This window comes from Amblyomma mixtum, chromosome 9, assembly GCF_055824585.1.
Source record: "Amblyomma mixtum isolate Tamu chromosome 9, ASM5582458v1, whole genome shotgun sequence".
NCBI lineage: Eukaryota > Metazoa > Arthropoda > Arachnida > Ixodida > Ixodidae > Amblyomma > Amblyomma mixtum.
Window position 1 is genome coordinate 106,155,572 of NC_143020.1, and position 23,922 is coordinate 106,179,493.

Below are 23,922 nucleotides of genomic sequence, written 5' to 3' on the forward strand. Positions count from 1 at the left end.
GTTCCTGTACCTTTAAACTTGTCTTCCGAGCAGAACGAGCCTTCTGCTTCCGATCGAGAGAGCAGACGACGGGCGCGCTTAGATCCGTGCAGTGCGCAGGCGTACTGCGCACCGGCACCCACTACGCGTCTCCTGATTGGCTGGTTCCCGAAACAGTACTGCACGGTTTTAACGCAAGGAGACGCTCCAGTTCGCGCAACGGATGCAACGGCGCTTCCTCCGCGGCCTCTTTCTTTTCCATGGATCGATGCGGCAGCGGTGACGTCACTGCCTATGCGGATGTTGAGCTGCCGCTTCAGGCTGCCGGGAGGATTTTCCTCGTTTTTCATTTTTTATATTTCTCAACGCGTCCGCGCCGCCTGGTTCTTCGAAGCGTTTCTCATGTGCCGTACGATTCATCTCCGACGTTTAAATTCCTCATCGCTTCTTTTATTACTTTTTTTCTGGCCTTCGTGGAAATGAATCCGCGGTTCTCTCGTTGCAGGAAATATGACGACGTCGTCTGCTGCTCCTTTTGTTTGAGGACGCTCTTTCTCCGTAGGCAGCCACAGGTTACGTCAGCACCGCAGGCATTCGTGCAGCAAGCAGATAGACGATCGTGTTCAAATGCCAGTCCCAGTCGTGCCCGCCGTCAGCGAATAGCCTGCAGATCGTCTACCCTTCGTACAGGATTCCTGAACGATGGCTACGCACGCGAAAATTTTCCCCGAGTCCTTGCGTAGAAGGTGAAAAATTTGTTTCGCTCAAAACGCTAAAAGGGGCCTTTGGTTTAGTTCATGGGGGTTTAACGTCCCAAAGAAACTTGGGCTATGAGGGACGCCGTAGTGAAGGGCTCCGGAAATTTCGACCAGGTGGGGTTCTTTAACGTGCACTAACATCGCACAGCACAAGGGCCTCTAGAATTTCGCCTCCACTGAAATTGGATGGTTTGGGTTTCAGCAGTTCAACATCCCAAAGCGACTCTGTGAGGGACACCGTAGTGGAGGGCTCCGGACAATTTCGAACACTTGTGGTTCTTTAAAGTGCACTGACTCCGAACAGTACACGGGCCCACTATCAGTTTGCCTCGATCACGAAATGCGACCGCAGCGGACGTGATCGAACCCGCGTCTTTCGGGTCAGCGGCCAAGCACCGTAACCATTAAGCCACCGCGGCGGCCGCAGACTAATAAAATGTTCCTTTTATTTGTTCTTGTGCCTGTAAGTGTACCAGCAGGTACTATACTATACATTGCATTCTTGAGGTGTTAAATATGCTGACCAGCAGGCATGCCGTAAAAATTGCACACAGCTACACGCAGTACCATTCCGACTTGAATGCACAACGTCAAGGAATGGCGGAACATTACAGCAGTACACTAGCGAGCCTTTTAAGAAATACGATGCGACAGGCTCGCACAATATATGAAGCCAATTACCTCCGAGAATTATCGTTCGTGCTACAGCAAAGCTGGCGATCCCCAGCAACGTTTCCTCTCAAGGCATCTCTACATAAATTCCCCTTTCCCGGGCGCTTTCTCGTTAACCGCGGCGCGCATATAATTGCGCGCACCCTTTCTCTTTTTCACCCTTTCCACCGCAAACGAAGTGATTCCGCATTAATGCCACCGGAAAGCCCGACAGTGAACAAAAAGAAGAATGGCGCGTATCCCACGCTTCGTCGGCTACCGGGCCACACGGTTAATGGGCTTTTTTTTTTTCGCCGGAAGGCACGAGTAGTGTGCGTTGCATTCTTAGTGCGAAGGGCGGGCATTCTCGACTACTTCCTCCCCCCCCCCCCCCCCCCATTGTCTCAGAAGGACGCGACTTGTGGCATTTTGTTGTACGCGCCTGGCACGGCCCTTCAATCGTATCAGTAGCACAATACAGGCTCCGTGTTTCGAGAAACTACACACTGGTTGGCCCTAAATTTTTAGCACACAGCGATTGTCGCGTCATCTTTGGACGACTATACGAACTAAACAAAAGCCCGTTTGTCTTCGATCGGCGCGACAAAGCTGAATGCACAGGAATAACTGCAGCCGACAGAGGCCAAAAAAAAAAGTTCTGCAAATGGTACGACCAACGAGCTAATGCGTACAGGCGCAATAAATTTTTCACCAAGAATTGCTAAACTACAGATCTGCACGGATGGCGGGGTTCTATAGAGCAGCATATGTCAACTTTCGTTCACTTTTTGGCCGTTGAGGGCGCTCGGTTGCCCTGTTCGTCTGCTATGATTATCATCATCGTTTGCCATTTCGTGCGCGCTATTTAATGCATTTGTTTTGTCTTTCAGTGCTACCCTAACATCTGCAACGAAAGTAGCCATATTAACCATTTTTTCTGCTCTAGAAGAGCATAAAAAGCGTCCTCATTTTTGTCCGCTTTCTTTTCGTCGGCTCCCCCGTGCCTAGCATAGAGAAATGGATGGTAGTGATAACATGGATAAACGATATAACTGCCCTGTTTGAAATAAAATGAGGCCATTTTCTCAACAGGTACGTACTAGAGCCACGCAGTCCACAATGTTTCCACCCGAGCGGCAGAAGGCATGAACTAGAACATGCGCTCTGGAGCAGGGCCATCTGTGCAGGCCTCTAGTTCAGTAGGTCCTGTTCTCAACAGAGATGACGTGAGCGTAGAAGACCGTTGTAAGAGCTTTTCGTGGTGTCTAAACAAGGAGCTAACCACGAGACGAAATTATAGCTAAAGAAATTTGGTACATCTGGCCTTTTTTGATGCAGTCAAACTTTAAAGACGCCAGCGGTGACACAGAAAGCAACGGACCGCGGCAAGTATTACCAACTACTATTTTCGCAAGTTTTATTCAACCATGCCTTAGATTTCGCCAGAGAAAAGAAGCGAAAAAAGAAAGCCGAAACCGGAAGTTCACTTCCGCACATAACTTCTGAAAAATAGCACAAGGAAGCGTAAAAGGCGGGTAAAGCAAGCAGAAGGGTGACGAGAAGAAGCTACAGCCAAGAGATTCATGGAAGCAAAGTGACCAAGCCTACAAGCTTAAGCTAGTTTTTTTTTGTTTTTTTTTCTGGAAGCATACTTTCTTTCCCCGAAGCACGTCTCTCGTATGTCTTCGCCTCCCTCCTAGCCTCCATGTACAACTGTCCTGAAGCTAAAACAAAGAAAAAGAAAGGGTGGTAGACGCTTCGCCAAGCAAAATAGAAGACTTCGTCTGCTGCTGGTCCCGTTAAGCAGACGACACGCTTCTCTTGGCAGCGTGCCCGAGTCTGCAGGGCGGCAGCAGCCCGGAAGGACGTAGTACGCAGACGATGCGCCCGCGCCGTGTCGTCTGCTCCTTCGCGCGCTCCATTGCCCGCGCCCACTACACGCCAAGGTCGCACGCACAAAAGGCGCAACGAACAGATCTAACAAGCCGGAGCGAAACGGCGATTCAAGAGCGGCACCACGGAGGCGACGAGCGAGCAGGAAAGGGACACCCAACACCCGCGATGAAAGAATTAAGCGATACAAGACTCTCCTTCCCACTCCCCTTCCGGGACAGACGGGAAGAGGGGTCTGACTCCATTTCCCGCCCTGACTCGCCAGAAGATAGTTGCGTGAATTGAACTGAATTCGGTTGAGTGGCCCTAAATGAAAGTATCCAGCAGACTCTCCTCGGACTCAAACTAGCTGCGTTCCAACTCCAGGTTCATTCGAATTAAAGCTGACATACGGGCAATATCAATATCGAAGGATCGCCATAGTTCTAACTCTGCATAATATGATCAAACTTTGGGTTCCCATCAGGTTCAGATTGTCCACAGTCGAGCGAATATCAGGAAGACGTCTCCTCGTCAAAATTTCTGCTTCACGAACTTTCTTGCAACTGCCTCCGGCTGCTTTGGAGATAGTGACAGCCGCACTTCTTGAACTAAATCGACAGAAACCAGCTGTAACAAATACTACTTCCAGATGGGGCTACTACACCTGATAAACAAATACGTGTAGGTGTCACATGACCTGTAATGGCTTTCAGCTAAATCGCATGCAAATGTTTCAGTTAGTAAAGAAAAAAGGCAACAAATATTCATGCAAGCACAGAGCAGCATGCTAGAAAGGGGCAACCACGACAACAAACAGCCAGAGAACACGTGTGTCTTTATTTCTAGCACAAGATTTCCAAAGCAGACAAAACACAAAAGCAGAAACAGGCAGTAAAGAGGTGATGAAAATGGAAACGAATAGCTACTAAAACAAAATGGTCATCCACTGAAGTTGCATAACTAACTATCTATAGGGCATAACTGGGAGACCCTTGTGATAGCAGGCATCCATGCATTATTTGTCAAGTGGTTAACTGCCAAAGTAAGCAAATGCAATGCACTGACAGACGATGGTACAAAAAGATGCAACACATTGTCACAACATGCCTCAGGCCACAAATTCGCATGGAAACAAAAAACACATATCTCGTCACACAGAAATGCAAGCAAGTATACACATACTGGAAGTCAGACCAATGGCGAACTTCCAAACAACAATAAACACAAATTAGAGGATTTGAACAATAGACGCCAATATGCTAATGCAAGTTCCAAAGACTTGTATGTCACGGATGCCGTGTTTCAAACAAGAAAACAAATTAAAAACGGCATTTCAAGTCTGTTCTTAAGGAACCCATAAACGTTAATGAAGGACATCAGCACATAGAAAACAAGCACTGGTTAAAATGTCAGTCACAAGTACAGCTTTAAGGTCACAGAAAGAGCTGAAACTAACAGTGTGAAATAAAACAGAAAAGCTGGCATGCATCGTAATGATGGAACTGCCTTCTGAACTGTCAGCCCAAACCAACTAAAAAGTAAAACCTTAATGCTTTCAGTTTGTGTAATGTACCAACTCTAACATTTAGCCAGGATATCGACACCTGTTTATGGTTACGAACTGGAACATAGCAAGCTAATATGTTGCTAAAGGCACTGACAGCATTTGCATAAACAATTCCCTCCACACACACACTCAAACGTAAGTATTAAGTGTCAGTACTTCCACCTGTGCTTAAAAGATTTAGGCAACTATAACAATTAATCTCTACTTCACACCATAATTATGCGCTACGAACCGCTGAAAACAAATGCTACTGCTATGTGCGGTAACACGCAAATATACAAGGTACAAGAAACTGCTCACAGATCTCAGATCACCAGTGGCTTCCATGTTAACCACTGCCTGAAAGTTTAGTGCAAAGACGTTGCCAAGTTTACACTACAGGCATAAAGCCAAAGATCTGCTAAAAGAAAAAAAAAATGTGTGGACATCTGTTTATAATGTGCTTGATTTCGACTGAGACACTGAATCCCATTAGGACTCCTGCACACAGCATCTCAAAAGACAGCATTGTGTCTTTGTTTGGAAGACACCGTGCTAAATCTCAATGTTTTATACTGCTCATTACAGCAATAAAGCCCTATGTCTCACTCTTATATTTTCATACGGATGAGCTCGTGCTTGTGGAGATAATCACTACACCTATTTAAATAATCAAACTCAACCTGCACCCAGTGAAAAATTCCAGTTATTCCACATCCAAGTATCTTTGCAGACAATGAAATGGAACTAAAAGGTGTTTTTCCACAATAGTTTCAACAAATTTCGGTGCTGAACAAGCACCTTTCTAACAAAGCAGGACGTGAAATTAGTTGTAGAACACATGCTACCTTTGTAACGAATTCACAAGCTTGCAAAATAATAAAAGGAATGCTGAAGGAACTTCAAAAGCATCTGCCGGTCAAATGTTTAGGGGAATCCCCCAAGGTGGAGTAAATTTGTAATAAGGGAGTAATTACTCATTGGCATCCACCCAAGCGCAGCCATACGGCTACGAAGGAAAGCTATACAGCTTTCTCAGAAACTTTGTAGTTAAAGAAAAATTCGTCCTGGCCCGGGGTCCGAACACGGGACCACCGCTTCACCGGAGCAGTCACTCTACCAACTGAGCTAACCGGGACGGCAAGCTTATGGTAGGGCGAGAGCGAATTGATCAATAACTCGAAGTGGGAACAGTGTTCGTCAAATGTTTAGGGGAATCCCCCAAGGTGGAGTAAATTTGTAATAAGGGAGTAATTACTCATTGGCATCCACCCAAGCGCAGCCATACGGCTACAAAGGAAAGCTATACTGCTTTCTCAGAAACTTCGTAGTTAAAGAAAAATTCGTCCTGGTCCGGGGTAGCCGTAGCCGTATTCCTTTGTAGCCGTATGGCTGCGCTTGGGTGGATGCCAATGAGTAATTACTCCCTTATTCAAAAGCACCTCCATTCTTGGACCTAACACACATATTCTCCATAGCAACCTTAACTGCAACATTCCAACTATACCTGTCTATACCCTGACTCACATAACCATTCATAAGAAAGGCAAGAAAATCGCTACAACTTGAGGCCGGCTTACAACATAGGACAGCAAACGCTACTGCTTTCTATTCATTGTTGGAGGCCGCTGGGTGTCACAATTGAGATGTCATCACCCAGCAGGAAATCTCGCCAGGGGACGATGTGAAGCTTGTGTGGGAAAGCACGGCTCCTTTGGCTCGAACTCCAAACAACGTGACAGGTTGACTGATGGCTACAATACGAGACGGCAGAGAGGCCAGGAAGTGGCAGCCACCACACGCCTCGAAACAAAGAAACCTGCCAGCACAATGGCATTTGTAGTGCGTCATTGCATTGTTGGATTGAATAGTAAACACCCAGGATCCGATTTTCTTTTTCACATACACTCTTATAATCACAAGATTAGACAACATTCACTCCTGAGGTTGACAGACAGACTCCCTCTTTGATACTGATAAAAGATCTGCTGATAGCAAGAGGTGACGCAATGTCTCCTACCTGCCAGCTCTAAGCAACTTTACTTAAAATTTCACTAACGCACAAAAGAATAGTTACAAGCCTTCAAAGTACAAGCGTTATGCTTTGAATAAAATTGCTAAGCCAAAGTTGATACCCAACAGCTTTAAAATAAGGTTATTATTTCTGCTTTGTGGATAAATAAAATGTGAACATTGTAATAAGCATCCACGAGGAAGTTACAAGCAGCAGTTGTTACTCCAAACTGTACACTGAAACAAGCTCACTCAGATGACACCAAAATACCAAAGTATGGAATTTTAAGCCAGTTGTCAATTAATTGCCCCAATAAACATGCTGCTGACAAACGAGTGAATCTTTATTTGAAAAAGGAATGCATTTAGGCACACGCGGTGCACACCTAATCTAGTGCTTTATAGTCTGTAGTTGTCTACGTGCAACACTGTTACCATACCCTCATTCAGCTTCTGCGACAAAAGCCACACCTAATCTAGTGCTTTATAGTCTGTAGTTGTCTATGCGCAACACTGTTACCATATCCTCGTTCTGCTTCTGAGACAAAAGCAGTAAAATAAAAAACTAGTGCATGTATAAATTTTTGGGTAGTTTAAAGTTAAGTTTTGAATTCAGCACCATGTCAGTGCTTCATTGTTTTCAGCACTGTGGCCATTCCACGGAGTCACATTTTTGGTCAATGCAAGTTAAACAGAACAGACTAGCTCAGAAGGTCACTAAAAGGGTTCAGTCATTCTTGCACTAACAAATATTCTGGAATGGGATATTCATTTGGCCTGATAACTCAACATCAAAAGCAGTTTTTCTGTAGCTATAATAGCTTCATACAAAAAAAGGCATATTCGCACTAAATAAGATGAAACACCCTGTATAACACCGCAAGCTTAGCTATCAGCGGGCGAGGATCAAAGGCCGCATTAAGAGCGACCTCAAAGAAGCTATCTTCCCAGAAAATAAAACTTTAAAGCCTTCCCCCAGGCAAAACTACAGCCCGCCCCGGAGGCTTGCTTTCCAATTCTAAAACGCCGATGAGGAAAGAAAAATGCAAAGTTTACAAGGTCGCGGTAACTCCCTCTGCCTGCGTGCCATACCACAAGCGCCGAAGCAACGATGCGATAAGCAGGATGGGAAGGGGGTGACAGTAACCCGATTCAATGAGGAAATAAAATAAAATACCCGCTGGGAAAAACGCCGCGGCGGGCAGGCCGGTGCTATATTAAGCGACACCCGGGGTCCCACTATGCGAACGCGACCCCGTCGTGCTTGGGAGCGTGTGTGCCCTAGATTTACAAAACGGCCCATGCCCCCTACAACCCGACAACGCTGACACCCTACACCATACCCCCACCTTGTTTTGCCGTTTCGAAAGCACGTCGCGGACTATCGGGGTCAATCCAAATGCGAGCGGGTCAATTCAAACGCGAACACAAGAATAACAGAAGCGATACAATTAAGCAGCAAAAGTTTTCGTCTGCCCGCTTTGCCGTTCGTGCTTGAACTGTCCCCGAAACTGATAATGATGACGACGGCGTGGATGATGAAAATGGAAACGCCAAAAACACTGCTACCAGGAACGAGACGCGAAACCACCCGGTACCGTTCGATAGGAGCGGCACGACTTGGAAGCGTGAGACACGGTCCCTTCCCAAACCCTTCCCTGCACGACAGCCCGTCCTGAGGCCACACCGCTGGTTGGAACGTCAGAAGAAAACTAAACAGACAAATAGAGAACGAGAGGTAAAGAAAGTACGAAAGGATAAAGTAAAGAAAGAGTCGAAATAGCAGGCGGTGTCGCGACCCCGTGAAATAGCTGACGTCGAGGAAGCAGGATGCGGGCTGCATCGCGCCCACTCGGGTTGGGAAAAGAAAAGGAAAAATAACAAAGAAAAACAAGAAACGGGCAACTGCGCTGATTAGATTAAAAGAAACGGCACAGCTGATACGCGGCAATGAATACGAGAGCCGAGGGTGGGTCTTCTTTCTTGTTAGATAGCGCACAATGCTACAAGCAGAGCATCAATGGTTATCTGTGCAAACGAGACGTGAAAGATAGGTAGTTTTGCAAATAATGCACACCTAGCTCCGACGCTCAAGCATAACGGACAGACCACATTAGTCTGTGAACAGGTAGCTGCGCAACCGTTCTTTACTTTTTTAGCTTTTTGCCTTGGCAGCTTTCAATGAAATAGCGATTCAATCGGCAACAGTGCGAGTTGCAAAGGTCTTGCAATAACCGTTTAAAACCCCCCATAAGAAAGACCCTACAAGAAGACAAATTCTTCGTTCGCCCCAGCCGAATTTGACGACTGATAAACATGAGTTTCGGAATGTGTTACGTACAATATCTTTTGCAGTAGACATCGCAGTTGAACAGCCTTACTACCAAACCTGAGATTGTTCACCAAGACGACGAGATTAATAGCTTTGCGTACAACGGATCACCGTAGCGTGAAGCGCAGATACCGAGGCGCGAACAACAGCTGATCGGACGACAGCATCCGTTCTGCGCGTAGTGGGAGTTCTCCCACGGATGCGACATCCTCCGCTCCCAGAGAAAATAAAAAATAAATGTTTAGAGAAGCGAAATGCCGGCGCCTACTCACTGACACTCGTTCAGAATCTCCTCCTGCGTTCGGATCTGGACGGGTGCGAGCTTCTCCACGTTCTCGTCGTAGTCGCAGAAGCACTTTGTGATCTTGTCGTCGAAGGTGTTCACCAAGTCCTCCAGCGAGTTGGAGAAGGTCTCGCTGAAGTTGCAGTCCGCGAAGGAGTTGTCGTTGGCCGCCACCCCGCCGCCGCCGCCGCTGCTCACGCTGCTGTCCGTGGTCGGCGTCGACTTGGTCGACGCGTTCGAGTTCTCCACATCCTCGGAGCTCTGGAAGTCGCTGAAGTCGGACCACTCTTCGGTCCGAGCCAGCGGAGCCTCCACCTTCAGTTCCGCCATCTTGACATCTCTCATGGTGCTCCTCTCGTCTCGTCTCGCCGGCGACGGGGCCTCGCGAGATGCGGCAGCAGACGACGCTCTGATGAAAAAAAAAAAAGAACACGCGGCGCAGTTTCAGTTTCGGTTTCGGTTCTACCGCGCAAAGCGTGCGCTTGTTTTTACTGATAAATTTTTCGTGAAACTTCTGCGCACGTCTGAGGGCCACTACATAACCAGAACATTTTCCACCACCAAATGACAGCTATTACATGAAGAAGGACGTTCTGGAGGGCTAGTTGGTTCATAATGAAGAGAACGGGTACAAATTGCACGAACAAGACGAGACGAAAGGCACACAAAAAGACAGACAAAGCACAGATTTTCGACTGAATTTATTTGTGAAAACGCGTGTTTTATAAGGCCCGCGAACATAACAAGAAAAGCACTATCTCCAAAGGGCTGGATAGAAAACAACAGCAGAATTTGCAGGAGAATCAGAGCCGATGTGAAACATGAACATGACCTTCTAAAAACTCTCTCTTGTGTCGATAGCGATAACGAGTGCGAGCTAACGCAGTCGTCACCCCTTTTTGCAATCAGGAAATCTTCGATAACCTTCCTTTCAATTTTGCTGCGTGCCTTAGAGAGGAAGGCGGTTTTGTCCAGGTAAGGAACGCAGTTGCGGCTGTCACAGCTTTTGCAATGCAAGTTATTACATATATATGTACGTATATTATCGACATCTGTTCGCTGACTGCACATCACGAAGCTAATCTACAACACACTGTATCCGCGATATCTTTTTTTTCAGTTTTTGCAAACTAGCGTACCAGTAAGTTGATGACACATTGGAAAAGAAAAAGATGTATGCCACAAAAATATTTTCTGGGTCATTGAATCAAGTTTTAGGATTCAAGAAGGAAACCTGAAAACAAGCAGACTTTGAGTCTCAAGACACTATTTTTTTTTCTTGTGGATTCAGCTCGAACTAATTTGATATTGAAAGCAGGAGAAATAACTTCCATTTTAAAAGGCTCATTAGAATCAAGATGCCTGTTTCTCCGAATTACGATTGCAATAGTAATTTTTTTCTCCTCTTTGAGCCGCGTGGTACTGAGCTGCTTCCGTGAGGAGTAAATGTAACAAAGTGTGAATTAGTCCGTAAATCGGGTCGTGCTGTGAAATCCTTTCTTGCGTAGCTATTCACTGTGCCCCTTCTCTTGGCAGCAGCCAGCTTGTTGCATCCACGTTCCTTCGAAACGCTCTAATAGCACTATTTGCATGCAAAACTTATTCAGGGGCACAGCTGACCTTTTTTTATAATAGCTGCACATCCATTATAATTTCACCTGTTTGCAAGCAAGCTTTTTCGTGGCGAACTGGAAGCGACATTGAAACAAGCATGGCATCATTGCGCCAGCAAATTCCTTTGTTTCATCATGCATGGTTTGCTTGCTTGTAATATGGCAGCCCTGATTACGTTTCGCTCGTCTCACCATTACATTGGAAGATTGGACTTAGATATACTGATGGGTTTTGAGTTTTGCACCCTTTATTTATGCGCCTGTTATCTTTCCTGTTATGTTACTGCCCTCACACATTTCTATATGATGAGAAGGAAGCCTTCATTTCTATTCAGTCCTTTTATGTTGTCGAGACACTTAGCCAACAGAATGTAACGTGAATGATTGGGAGGTACTGACAAGCTGATAGCTGCATTTATGCACGCAAGTTTTCGGTCACCTTAGAATGCAAGAATCTCACGAGCAGCATCTGTACAGTATTCACTTGTTTCCTTGCAGGCGGCCACCGTGAAAGTGCGGCGGCATTCTGAAGGCACCGCTGCAGGAGATAATCTGGTCTTGCTCATGACTTCAGCAGACGTTGCGATGAATAGTTGTCCGAATTTGTGCGCCATGTGTTTGGCTTTCGGAGACAACATTGCCAGAAGTTAACGGAACATTTAAGCATTCGTGCAACTGAGCCCCACCTGACGTCTACACCTAATAAATTCATAATCTTCCCAATTTACGTACTGTATAGCTGAGACAAGCCTTGGCTGTAGTGCAAACTGAAAGGCCATTCTTACCTCCTCGCAGTTCCTTTCCTTGATAGCGCCGTGGCCTCACACCAGCGCTTGGAGCTGTCTACCTGGAAGTGGACAATAAATACGAATATGCGACTTCACAAACGAATGCTTGGAACAAAACTGTGGCAAAGATAGGAAAGCATAACAAACAGTTAGACTCAAGCTTTCTCCGAAAATGGTTAGCGAGTTGCAAAGTCACGGTAACACCCAACTACACACAGTGCTACCACCACTATCATCATCATCAGCAGCAGCAACACTGCTAGGCCTCACAACAACCTTCTCGTCTCCTGCGGCAGTGGTAGCTTGTAGATTTGTGCGACAACGCACAAACGGGCCACTGCTATCCAGTGATGCGCTGACTTTATTCCTCAAAACTTCCGGACTTCGGTGCTTCGTATGACTCTCTGCCATCCATGACTTTCTGCCATCGTCAGCTCAGTTTCACTTTCTAGCCAGCTATGTCATCACTCCTGCGCAATGCTGCAAAGCGCATGCTGCCCATATCAGTTTCATCCGCCCAATTTCAACTTGGCTGTCGTAGAAAGCTCAATTTCCCGTATCTATGGTGATCCACTTGTGCAGGTTTCTCAGCATTGGTCGTTGCGCTGTCCTGTAGTAAAGGCTTTCCGAAAAGGTCACTCACCTTTCCCGGCATTGCTGCGCACTCACAGACGACATTGGAATCGTCTAACGGGTTCGAGAGTATCTCCGATCGACCCGACCTCTGGCGGTTGTTCCAGGCACAAATTTGCGAAGCAAGGCCGGCAAGACTTATGCGAATCAAGTCGCAACTGACGGTTGGCGAATTTGAAACAGACGCAGGAAGGGGCCTCGAATAGCGACCGAGTAACGGTTCTTCTCCGTTGGGTGGTCAGGAGACCACTGGCGCGAGTTTGGTCCAGGTGTGACCCTTTAAGAGACGGCGCCCCAGGAAGAGGTCACTCGCCAAGGTCAAGCGGACCGAATCGAATATCGTGCGCGGTGGTGGTCGTCGTGACAAAAGCGGGAATCTTTCTCGCGCACCCCCCCCCCCCCCCCCCCCCCCCCCCCCCCCCCCTCCCTACGTCCGTTTTGTGTCCGGTTCTTCTGTTCTTTTATTCGCAGAGAAGCGGACGCTGCGTAGTTACGACCTGCGTACTTGTCGACGTTTGCTCAAAGGGGTGCGGCGCATAAGAACGGCTTTCCTATCGGCCATCAAAATAGCGGTCACGCTTATCTTGACGGGCATGCAGGCGAAGAAAGAAAGGACGTGTGCTCGAGATGTTTTATTCGTTGCGTAAAAAAAAAAAAAGATGAGCTCAAAGTCGTGCCTTGACAAGCTAATGAATAGAGGGGGGGGGGGGGGGGGGAAGCGGGGTCATCCTACAGGAACTGACCCGGTTATTCACTTCCTACTGACAGCGGATGCGATCGCAGAAAAAGATAGGATGAGAGGGCGGGGCATGTCAAAATGCGTTGCGAGGGTTGGTTGTTCTCATGCATGGTTTTGTTCTGATGCTGTTCACGCATCGTAAATAGCGTCGCCGGTTGCTCTGTCTTTGTCACAAGTTTCTTCAGTGCAAATAAAACGATATTTATGATGTGCCAATGCGCACACATATTGGTGCTTTGGCGCTCGGTTCCTTTACGTTTTGTGTGAGGTTATATCGAGCAATCGGTTGCAACTCAGTAGTAAAGCTCGAGAGTTTTTGAAAGTTTTACTAGTTAGGGATTCTTATTAAGTATAACATTTGGGAGCTATTTTAATAATCCATTCATGCTTTACTGCAATGATGAAAAATCTGCGGAACGCGTACTAATAATCAGAACCATATTGCACCTATCACAAATCCCCAATTGGAAATCGTAATCATGTCGTACGCAGTTCTACTATCTGTATGTTATTCCCTGCCTCGAAATTTGGCAGGCAGCGCACCACGGTACATCAGCATGACGTAAAAGATGACGTCACACTCACAGGTAGAAAATGGCCGCGGCTTTTTGTAAGTGTTCGAGAGAGGGGAGTAATGCGCGATTATTGGTTCTTTTTTTTGTTGTTTTGTTGCAAGTGAGGGTGAACAAACGACTGATGTTCAAGGATGACTGAAGGAACAGAGTGGGGACGCGAGCTTCAGAATAAGCTTAAAATCAGGCATAACTTCACCAGCGAAAGCTTAAAATCTTAAGTGCAACAATGGCTGAACGTACTTCAGTATAGAAGACATGAGACGAAAGCAGCGGAGCACTGTGTCTGCCTTGATCAAACCGCTATTAATTTTTATTCCCAAATACAGGACTGGTGCAGAGCTACCTCCTCAGTTGGATTTGCTGCGGTCTATGCAAAAGGAGAAGTACTTTTTTTCCTCGTTAATATTTGGCAAATAAAAAATTATTCAGGCTACTTTTCGACTGCCACTCCGAGGAGAAATAAAACATGCCACGCACTGTTAAGAAGGCTACTAATCGTACATTTGTCTCAGTTGAACTACTGTCTTTAAAACGCACTTTTTTATTTATACATTGTTTTGATAATTCGTGGCGGAGCGCATTAGCCCAAAGTTTCGCATAATTACGGCCAATATCTAATATCCCGAGCCCATTCTTCGATCAAGGTGACGCAGCGACTACGCTTTATTATGCTTGAAAACAATAAATTAAGTGTCATGCAGCTGAGTATACTCGAAGAATTTGAGGACAGGGTTCAGACAAGTATGTTCCCTCCGTTTCACTGGCATTTTCTTTAGTGCTTAGCATGAACGGCGGACACGTCCAGTTAACGGGAATATGTGGACGCATTTCGACGAGTTCCTGCATTACAGTGGTATGGTTACTGTCGCTGGGTGTCAAATAACATGCCCAACATTCTGGGACAAAAATTGTGATAGACTGCCACAAGAAACCAACGGGGAACGACTTTGATGACAGCAAAAATGTTGATAGAAAGAAAAAATTCAAGACTGTCGTCGGGTGTTCTGGGAATATATTGAATGCTATAGTGAAATCTTACATTATATGAAAAAAATTTCGTTCATAAACGGTTTCCTGCTCAAAAGCGCTTTCGTCATGTAATATGACAGAGCCTATAAATTGCAGCAAATTGCAACGGTGTGCACCTTTCGTCAAGTCTCCAGAACCCATGGTTGCCTTTTCAGCCGTGTAGTAGAGAATTTACAGCCATGGCGGAGTATTATCAGCTTAGCAGACGGCAATATCCAGCCCGCCGGTCGGTTGTTTGAGGGGCGCGCCCTGTTTATTCTCGAAAAAAAAAAGGGGGGGGGGGGGGGGGTACGACTCACGTTTCTCCATTGTCCACCGTTCTAAGAGGCGCGTAATAATTACTCGCTCGTGCTTCTGAAAGGCTGCTCTTCAGGTGTTGGGGTGGCGAGAGCATGTACAGCCAACACGCACAAAGCTTCTTTTTGTTCTCGGTCACGCCTCCACGTATGCGCCGTGAGCATCGTGACCTCAGGCAGCTTGTGATCATCTCCGCGTGCACTCTTCGTGAATGCTTGTGGGCATCGTTCTCCGGGCGTCTTTATCAGGGCTATCCCCACACACCTTTAGCAGTCTTCTGCTCTGAAGGATGGACTTGAGAACGCTGTCGCAGGGTTACCTCTGTTGTCGACTTGCTGGTGCAACTGGCCTTTATGTAGCCTGGCTTTGAAGATTTAGTTTGCTCAAAAAAGATTAGCTTAGTTGAGTTTAGTTTACCTTAGTTTAGCTCAGTTTATTTTGGTTTAGTTCAGCTTAGTTTGGTTTGCTTTAGTTTAGTTTCAGTCTAGTTTTAGTTTAGTTTTAGTTTAGTTTAGTTTCAGTTTGCTTTTGCTTAGTTTATGGTGTTTTAACGTCCCAAAGCGATTCAGGCTATGAGAGACGCCGTAGTGAAGGGCTCCGGAAATTTAGACCACCTGGGGATCTCAGCGCTTTGTCCACACGACTCTCTGCCCACACTGACGGGATTTGAAGGCGCAGGCTCCTTTCCCAAGCAATGTAGCCCTAGTAATCCGAGCACCAGGCCGGGCCATAGCTTGTACCCATTTTGAGAAAACCCGGCCGGAGGCGGGAGTCGAACCCACCACCTCCCGAAGCCTAGGCGGGCGCTCTGCCACGAGGCCACGGCTTCTAGAATTTCATCTCCATCGAAATTCGACCGCCGCGGCCGGGATCGAACCCGCGTCTATCGGGTACCATAATCAGCAGTGCGCAGACGTGTGGGGGTGTGACGTGCTGTGTTGTGGTGGGATCTTATGGGATTCGCAAGGTTTTGGAGTGGTTTTGTGTTATGCATGTAATGTCCTGTGGTGTGTGTGGTGTGATGTGCATTGCTCTGTGGTGTACAGAATTATTTTTGAAGTTCTGTGCTTAACAGGAAATGTGGCCGGAGAAGTAAAGGCTTGACTCTTAATCATGTAGACTAACGGCTTGTGTGGCCGTGAAGGCTGTGTCGGCTTTAAGCCAGTCGTTTGATGTTTACTACAGTTAACTATACATGTGTAATGCCGACGAGACGCCAATCGAGACGCCAATCGCAAATTTAGTTGGAAATAATAGTTTTAATTGAAACTTATCCCAGAAATGTTGTTCGAAATAAAAAGATAATATTTTCTGCGCTTAGTACATACGGGTCACGTCAAAATGAGGTGAAATAAGTGCATTAAATGGAAGCATGTATGTTTAAAATGAACACTCGGTGTCTTGTGAAGGAGAGTTACATCACGAAGATATATGTTTAGCGCGTCTTTTGCACTGCAGGCCACGTTTCGGCTTTATCGATGACACAAGATTATTTCTCGTTTTTGAATGAATTGTTCACAGAGGCCTGACAATGTTTTGAACCTCTGGAAGAAAAATAAAGTACAAATAAAACAGCGTTACGGCAGTTCGTTTGTTGTGTGTATATATGTTAAGAAAAGCTCTAATAACCGGTCGCTTGTTGATTTTAGCAACTACTCACATTTTAATGCACGATAAACTATTTTTAAAATTTTTATGTTCTGCAAATGATTGTGACAGGCACGGCTGACACAACGACGATGTCGAATATTTGTAATGGAGGTCAGTTTTGCTGCTCAAAACAATGCAGTAGTGAGGCCGAGTGAAACACAGTCTCCACTACAAAAGCAAATGGCGGCCGGGCTATCACAGAAATAAATTAGGGCCGTTTGGCACACACCTTTTACCTGCGCTAGAGCGCGGCGCCCAGACATAACATTGCACAACACTAATTGGAGGTTCAAGGCCGGTTGTACCGGAGACATGACGCAAACATGGACACCTCCGCGCAGGTATAGTCCTATCTGATGCGCACGTACACAATGCGTTCCGGATGAAAAAACAAACGCCCCGTGAACGCACGTTCATTAAGACCTTGCATATCTTGTCGACAGATGTCAGAGGTCGACGATCACAAAAACAAAGGCTTCATACTCTCATAGGAAAGCAGCGAATTAGGAGAGACAGCGATGACCGCACCCATGAAGTCATTACACTTGCAGGAGCATAGCGCGACGCTGCACGAATGTTCAACTGCGCCGCGGCTCCCACCAGTTTTTTTCTGCACCGCGTAACGAACGTGACGCTATTTGGCGAGCAATAAAACTCGGCCTTTCGTATTGGCTTCTCGTATATTTATGCCCGTCTAGCAGACGATCGTCGAAGGATTTGCACATTCAAGGTCATTCGCCCCCCAGAAGCAGAGAGCACCATAGGCCGTCGTCTGCTATGAGACAAACAAGCCCGCCGCTAAGCCTAACCCAACGGTTGGACTCGCCGTTGGCGTCTAGACAGGATGGCGTAAATACGCATCTGTGCGAGTATGGTTTTTTACAGGAGTTGTACCCCTTCTGCGAATAGACAGATGAGAGGAGATTGTTAGAGGAAAGTGCGTTGGATTGAGAGAACTCACCTCGATTGTTTCCTGCGGGGTTTCTCCGGGCGGGGCGGTGGCGAGTTTAGGCCTCCCGCGTCGGAGCCCCGGGTTCGTTGCTTGCGGTGTGAGCAGGTGCCCGCAGGCGCCACTCTGTCGGGCCGGGCTCTGTCCCGTTCTCCGGGTTACCGAGTCAGCGCGCCATTATCGAGCCGCCGCCACCGATCGATACGTCGCGAGTGTGGCGGCGCGCTCGCCAGGTGCCGCCAGCGGCGGCAGCGATTGTAGCAAGACAGTACGGGTGGAAACAATGAGTGGGCAGTGGTGACATAGCACAGTCGTGGAATGTAGTCAATTCGAACTTGTTTGTTCCAACTTATGAATTGGTCCCATACGCGCCAAGTGCTTCAGAAACGTTCACTGCGCTTTGAGTGTGTGTATTCGTGCCTTCTTTTGTCCCGTCGTCTTCGCGCAGTTCTGTTTTGCTCTAACCATGAACCGACTAGCTAGCCCAACATCATGTCTTACTTCAGAAAGGTTCCCATCAACTCGAACTCCGCATAATACGAAGAAATGGTCCCCATCGTGCAGCATGCTGCTGCTTCGACAAAAGACACGCCTTTGCAGGGTGAATAGGTATACAGCGTTTCAGAGTGCATAGAAGGCAACCATATCCGCCAAGTGTCTTTTATGCTTGTCTCTTACGTACAGTCTTGGTCAAAAGTCGTAAGGCCGAAGGCTTTGCGCTTCAGCCCCATAACAGAGCCATTACGGCACTATATTAAAGGCCGAATGACATTGAACTGCTAGCAGAAGATTTCCTCTTGATGTAGGGAAGTTTGCCGCTTGACTTGTGTTTTAAATTATCCGCTACACGGGTCACTTTAGGTACATTCATTTCGCTGCAGGTGAACGCTGTTACTTTTGAACAAGACTGTACGTGCGTTTTCCTACACCAACTATGTCACATGAAGAGTCACTTCATGCAAAATATCTACAGGGCGTTCGTTTATTTGTCACGGGCTTTTTTCCCCAATAAACATGCCTCAATATGCACAGAGCACCGTTTCAGTGATTGTTTTATCTCGCCAGGCGGAGATCTTGTTCAATCACATTTCTAAGTAGATCAATAATTACCCAACACTTCTTGATTGCCTCGTAAATTCTTTTTTTTCGACCAGGTCTGTGTTGAATAGAGTAACCCCCAGCCTTCGCGCCTTCTCCTATTGGGCATATAGGCAACAGCGAAAGTTGCACCAGATCACCTCTGTCCCCCATGAGTTGCCACCCACCCCGACGTTCACGTGTTCTTCCTGACCACAAAGATGACCATTGCTTTAAGTAAAATTTTTCAAGTGACCGGCATATGTGTCGTCATAGAGGAATAGGCCGTAGTTTTGCAAGAATCGCTGCGAATAGAGCGAATTGCCCGTTAAATGATTGTGAAGAAACAATTAGGGTCGATTTACGTAGTTAAGCCGAATGCGAATTAGGTGCCTAGCAGTTCTGTTTTTCACTTCGGTTCCGGTGTTCGAATCCAGTGTTCACGTGAACTGCAAAATCATGATCAATGAATTAGACAGGCAGGGCAGAACATTGGGGCTAAAAATTAACATGAAGAAAACGGAAGTAATATTCAACATTCTAGCAAGAGAACAGCCGTTCGCAATTGATGGCGCGGTGCTGGAAGTACTAAGAGAAAATGTCTACTAAGGGCAGGTAGTGACAGGTGATCCGGATCATGAGAGGGAAATAACTAGGAGAATAAGAATGGGGTGGAACGCATATGACAGGTTCTCTCAGATCATGAATGGCAGCTTACCAATATCCCTCAAGAGAAAAGTATACAAAAGCTGTATCTTACCGGCACTCACCTATGGGGCAGAAACGTGGAGGCTAACAAAGAGGGTTCAGCTTAAGTTAAGGATGACTCAGCGAGCTATGGAAAGAAGAATGATAGGTGTAACGTTAAGAGATCGGAAGCGGGCGGAGTGGATGAGAGAACAAAGGCGCGTTAATGACATCCTAGTTGAAATCAAGAGGAAGAAGTGGGCTTGGGCAGGGCTGCCAGGGCATGTGATGCGAAGGCAAGATAACCGCTGGTCCTTAAGGGTAACGGAGTGGATTCCAAGAGAAGGAAAGCCTAGCTAGCGGGGGGCGGCAGAAAGTTAGGTGGGTGGTGGAGATTAAGAAGTTTGCGGGGATGCGGTGGCCGCATTTTGCAACGGACAGGGTTAGTTGGAGAGACATGGGAGAGGCCTTTGCCCTGCAATGGGTGTAGTCAGGCTGATGATGATGATGATGAAGCCCGCTTATTGAAAGGACGCCCCATTGCAACACTGGTTCAGTGCACAAGAACTTTTTTCGCCTAGCCCCAGGATATTCGACGATGTCTCGCGCGAAGAAAATGAAACCTCACCCAGACTCAATAACGCTACGTGTGCACAGGTATGGCAAAGGACCAAGCAACTCTCAATTTTGGGGATGGCCCTGCAGGGTAAGGGTGGCGACACACGGTGTGGCACTTGAGGCATATGCCACAAACATATGGTTAGGACCACCCGAAACACGACCTTGGAATGACCTTGGCGATTTAAAGACGCCTGAGGCATCAAGCAAAGCTCAATTTGGGAATGACCCTGCAGGGTAAGGATGGCAACACATGGCATGACACATGAGGAATGTCCTAAACGTGGTTAGGACACCCGAAATAGGCCATTGAAATGACCTTTTGCCGGATATGACTGCCGGTGATTCTGGGTGTGCTCAGATGGAAGGAAGGCTTGACCTACTCTCAAAATGAAATTGGCCCACCTCCAAAACTGGGGTTGGCCTATCCCCGAAATTTGGGTGGACCACCCGCAAAATTTGGTTGGAACACAGTGTTCATGCACAAAATTTTGTGCTTAGCAATGCTCGAACCGCCAGCCATTTTTTTAAAAACCATTAGATCCAAACTGCAAAAAGTGAGTGAGGCACCGGCAAGACTCGAACTAACGATCTCCTGTTTACTAGACAGGCGCTTTAACCAACTAAGCCACGGCGCCGACGGATCCACCGCGGAAATCCGCTCATCGAAAGGACGCCCCAGTGCAGCTCCAGTTTTTAAAAGAGTACCGTCAGGAGTACCCTGCAAAAAGTGAATGAGGCACCGGCGAGATTCGAACTCACGATCTCCTGTTTACTAGACAGGCGCTTTAACCAACTAAGCCACGGCGCCGACGGTCCACCGCGGAAATCCGCTCATCGAAAGGACGCCCCAGTGCAGCTCCAGTTTTCAAAACAGTACCGTTAGGAGTACCCTGCAAAAAGTGAATGAGGCACCGGCGAGATTCGAACTCACGATCTCCTGTTTACTAGACAGGCGCTTTAACCAACTAAGCCACGGCGCCGACGGTCAACCGCGGAAATCCGCTCATTGAAAGGACGCCACAGTGCAACTCCGGTTTCTAATGCGACAGGCCCGAATCCAAGGACACTTCCTAGGCGCACGCGCCACGCGCGTGCGCGTATGCTGGAGCCGGTTTGTGCGCGCGTGGCGCAGATCTGTACTACATGACAGAGAGATAGGCGCCCGCGCTTGGGCGCTCGCGCGCGCGTCTGAAGCATGGTCTGAACCAGAGTGCCTAAAAAGTATTGAGGGACTCTGGTCTGAACTACCGTGGTCTATCGGGAGCGGGGTGTGGTTTACAACAATTGGAGGACCGCAGGGACCCTGACTTTCTTCATGGCTAGAAGTTCTTTCAGGTCCCCTCAACTCTTTTCTACGCGGCTTAAGTTCTTTCAGCCCTCCCCCCGGCTCTTCGGGTTGGAGTCCCAGCTCCCCGACCTCTTTTCTTCAAGATTTAAAATTTTCTGTCGGCTCGAGAGGGGAGCGAGCCAACACGAGGAACATGGAGATGCATGCCCCTTTTCGACGCCTGATGCGGGGGGTTGCTGGACACACAGGGTGTCACGCGTATGCCTTGCAGCTCTCTTTGGAGTCACCACTTTAGGCTGTGGTCTCACAAAACAGTTCCATCTTCTCTGTCACGAATGGTCGAGAGAGGCCAAGCAACCTTGTGACGTCATCGCAACGTCCTCATCATGAAAGAGGGCAACCTGCCTGTAGGATTGTGAGCACCGCCGCCAAATTCAGTACCTGCCGCCTGCCCACCATGGCGCTGCGCATGAGGCAGTGGCACCACTGCGCCGGTACAGTAGTGGTATGAGGGCACCCCGCGATGTATGAATGCGATTGAGAGGATCATGATGTCATCAACACCGCTGGATCACAAGTGAACCAAACAAATTTTGAAAATATGAGGACCCCCAAAATTTCAAAGCACCCCTAAAAGTTTTGAAGTAGGCCAACCTCAAAAAATGAATTCAGGTGGATTAGTGCGGGTCAGAATGGGGAGTAGTGGGTTGGGTTAGTATAACAACATTAGTTAATCCAATGGAAGGTACTCGAACATTCTAGAGTGTGATGACTCATGCATATCATATAATGGCAATGGAACCGGTTCCAGCCAGAGTTTTGGCGGGAAAAAAAGCAAGGCCATTGGACACCAGAGCAGGCAACGTAAGTGCCACCCTGTTTTCTTTTTTAATAATGCGGTTAAGGCGGCCCCCAGAGTTCTTTAGAAGAGCCACCAGGAGGTACAGAGAGCAAAAAATGCATCAGGCACCGGCGAGATTCGAACTCACGATCTCCTGTTTACTAGACAGGCGCTTTAACCAACTAAGCCACGGCGCCGACACGTGGTTGGCAGAAACCGTTATGCTCTTCGCGGAAAACAACGACAGAAAAGACCGACCGGTTCTTGCAGGCACGCGCTTTAAAGCCTGGCCGTTAACAAAGATAAATAGAAAAAAAAAAAATGGTTGCTCCGGCCCTGTTTAAACACATCCGGCGTGGGGGCTGGGAGCGACCGTTACGCAACTGTGCGGCAGGGTCGCACAAAGCGGCGAAGTCGGAGGGGTCTTTTCCATGCGACACCAAGGCGCCTATCTTTCCTTATCTCTGACCTGACGCTCACAAAAACGTGACACCGCGGGGATGCCAACCTACTATCGGGCTAGGCTGCTGGAGTCAGTAGCGCGATCGACACGGATTTGACACCGCGGATATAAGGGACTCAGAATAGGGTCTCCCTATTCTAAAAGTCTACTATGAACACATTTCTCTGGACCCTTTCCGTAGAAACATGAATCACATATGCACACATGAACACACATGAGCACACATGAACACGCATATGCAGTAATAAATATAGTAGACATGTCCAAATAGAGAGATTTTGCAAAGGCTGTTTCAAATACTCCTTACAAATAAATAACCATACCAGTTATTTACGAATCCCGTACATCTCTCGCCACGTGGGCCACACCGGCAAACTTGTGTATTCCACTGGTCGGTGGTGGGAAAAGGGAAAAAATAGAGGCCAGTGCAAACGCTCGTGCCGCGCCCTGGGCGTAGCACAACGCGGGGACTCACACCCGGATGGTGTAGTCAAAGCGGGAGATTTTTTCCCTCCGGATTTCTACACGGCGCAAGTCAAGCCGCTGACTTACACTTAAGTCACAGCAGAGAACCGACAGGTGTCAAACTGTAAACAGAGTAAAAAAAAAAAAAACGCGATATGGAATAGAATACCAGGCGTCCCAGCTAAATGTAACCAAGCTTTTAAAAAACACGAGGTGTTCTAGCCGTCTGAAACCTAACAAGGGTTGTTTAGAACCGCGTGACCTAGACTGCAGTATTTTTTCGTTCTTAAAGTTTGACTAATTAATTAAGCTTAATTAACTAACTTTAATTATTGACTTGAGGAACAAAGTGTCAATGGAAAAGTTGTAGATCGCTTTGACAAAGAGCTTACTGAGACATTTGCCGCAGAGTAATATTTACGTAAAGTAGTTTTTTTTTACCGGCCTTTAACCATAACCCGCACAATAAGAAAAAGCTTCCACATGACAACTGGGCCACTTGAACGTCCCAAGACGTGCCTTAAAGAATAAAATCCATTTTCTCTGAAGTCCTCTCCTCGATGAGACTTTAGGTGCACATTGGGGCAGAGAAGTGAGCGAGCAGCTGGTCACGTGACAACTTTCTTTTAAGGCCAATAAATGAAGCTACGTAAATCGAAACTTGACGGAAACAGCACTACTAGCGGTTTATCGAGGTGATCTAAAACTTTTGCATTGACACTTTCTTCCTGAAGTTCATAATTAAAAAGTTAACTAACTAAACTTAACTA

General features: G+C 47.1%; 1 protein-coding gene and 4 non-coding genes across 8 annotated transcripts in view; all 5 read right to left on the reverse strand.

Moving 5' to 3' along the window:
* Unc-76 (fasciculation and elongation protein Unc-76) overlaps nt 1-17,867 on the reverse strand; it is a 41,912-nt gene extending 24,045 nt beyond the window's left edge. Inside the window, exons 1-3 of one of the 4 annotated variants that reach the window (XM_089561167.1) lie at nt 17,723-17,867; nt 11,836-11,897; nt 9,427-9,846 (exon numbers count right to left, since the gene is read on the reverse strand). In XM_089561167.1, the coding sequence (XP_089417293.1) occupies nt 9,427-9,782 (356 nt within the window). In that variant the 5' untranslated portion in view covers nt 9,783-9,846; nt 11,836-11,897; nt 17,723-17,867. Of the gene's footprint in view, nt 1-9,426; nt 9,847-11,835; nt 11,898-12,481; nt 12,670-17,722 lie in introns of those variants that run through there. The other 3 variants (XM_089561168.1, XM_089561166.1, XM_089561165.1) reach the window with 3 other exon arrangements.
* Nucleotides 17,868-20,656: 2,789 nt separating this feature from the next.
* TRNAT-AGU (transfer RNA threonine (anticodon AGU)) lies at nt 20,657-20,730 on the reverse strand. The gene has a single exon. It is a non-coding gene; the product is annotated as a tRNA-Thr (tRNA).
* Nucleotides 20,731-20,829: 99 nt separating this feature from the next.
* On the reverse strand, nt 20,830-20,903 carry TRNAT-AGU (transfer RNA threonine (anticodon AGU)). Its single transcript has one exon. It is a non-coding gene; the product is annotated as a tRNA-Thr (tRNA).
* A 98-nt stretch (nt 20,904-21,001) lies between these two features.
* Nucleotides 21,002-21,075, reverse strand: TRNAT-AGU (transfer RNA threonine (anticodon AGU)). The gene has a single exon. It is a non-coding gene; the product is annotated as a tRNA-Thr (tRNA).
* A 1,272-nt stretch (nt 21,076-22,347) lies between these two features.
* Nucleotides 22,348-22,421, reverse strand: TRNAT-AGU (transfer RNA threonine (anticodon AGU)). Its single transcript has one exon. It is a non-coding gene; the product is annotated as a tRNA-Thr (tRNA).
* Between the last annotated feature and the right edge of the window lie 1,501 nt (nt 22,422-23,922).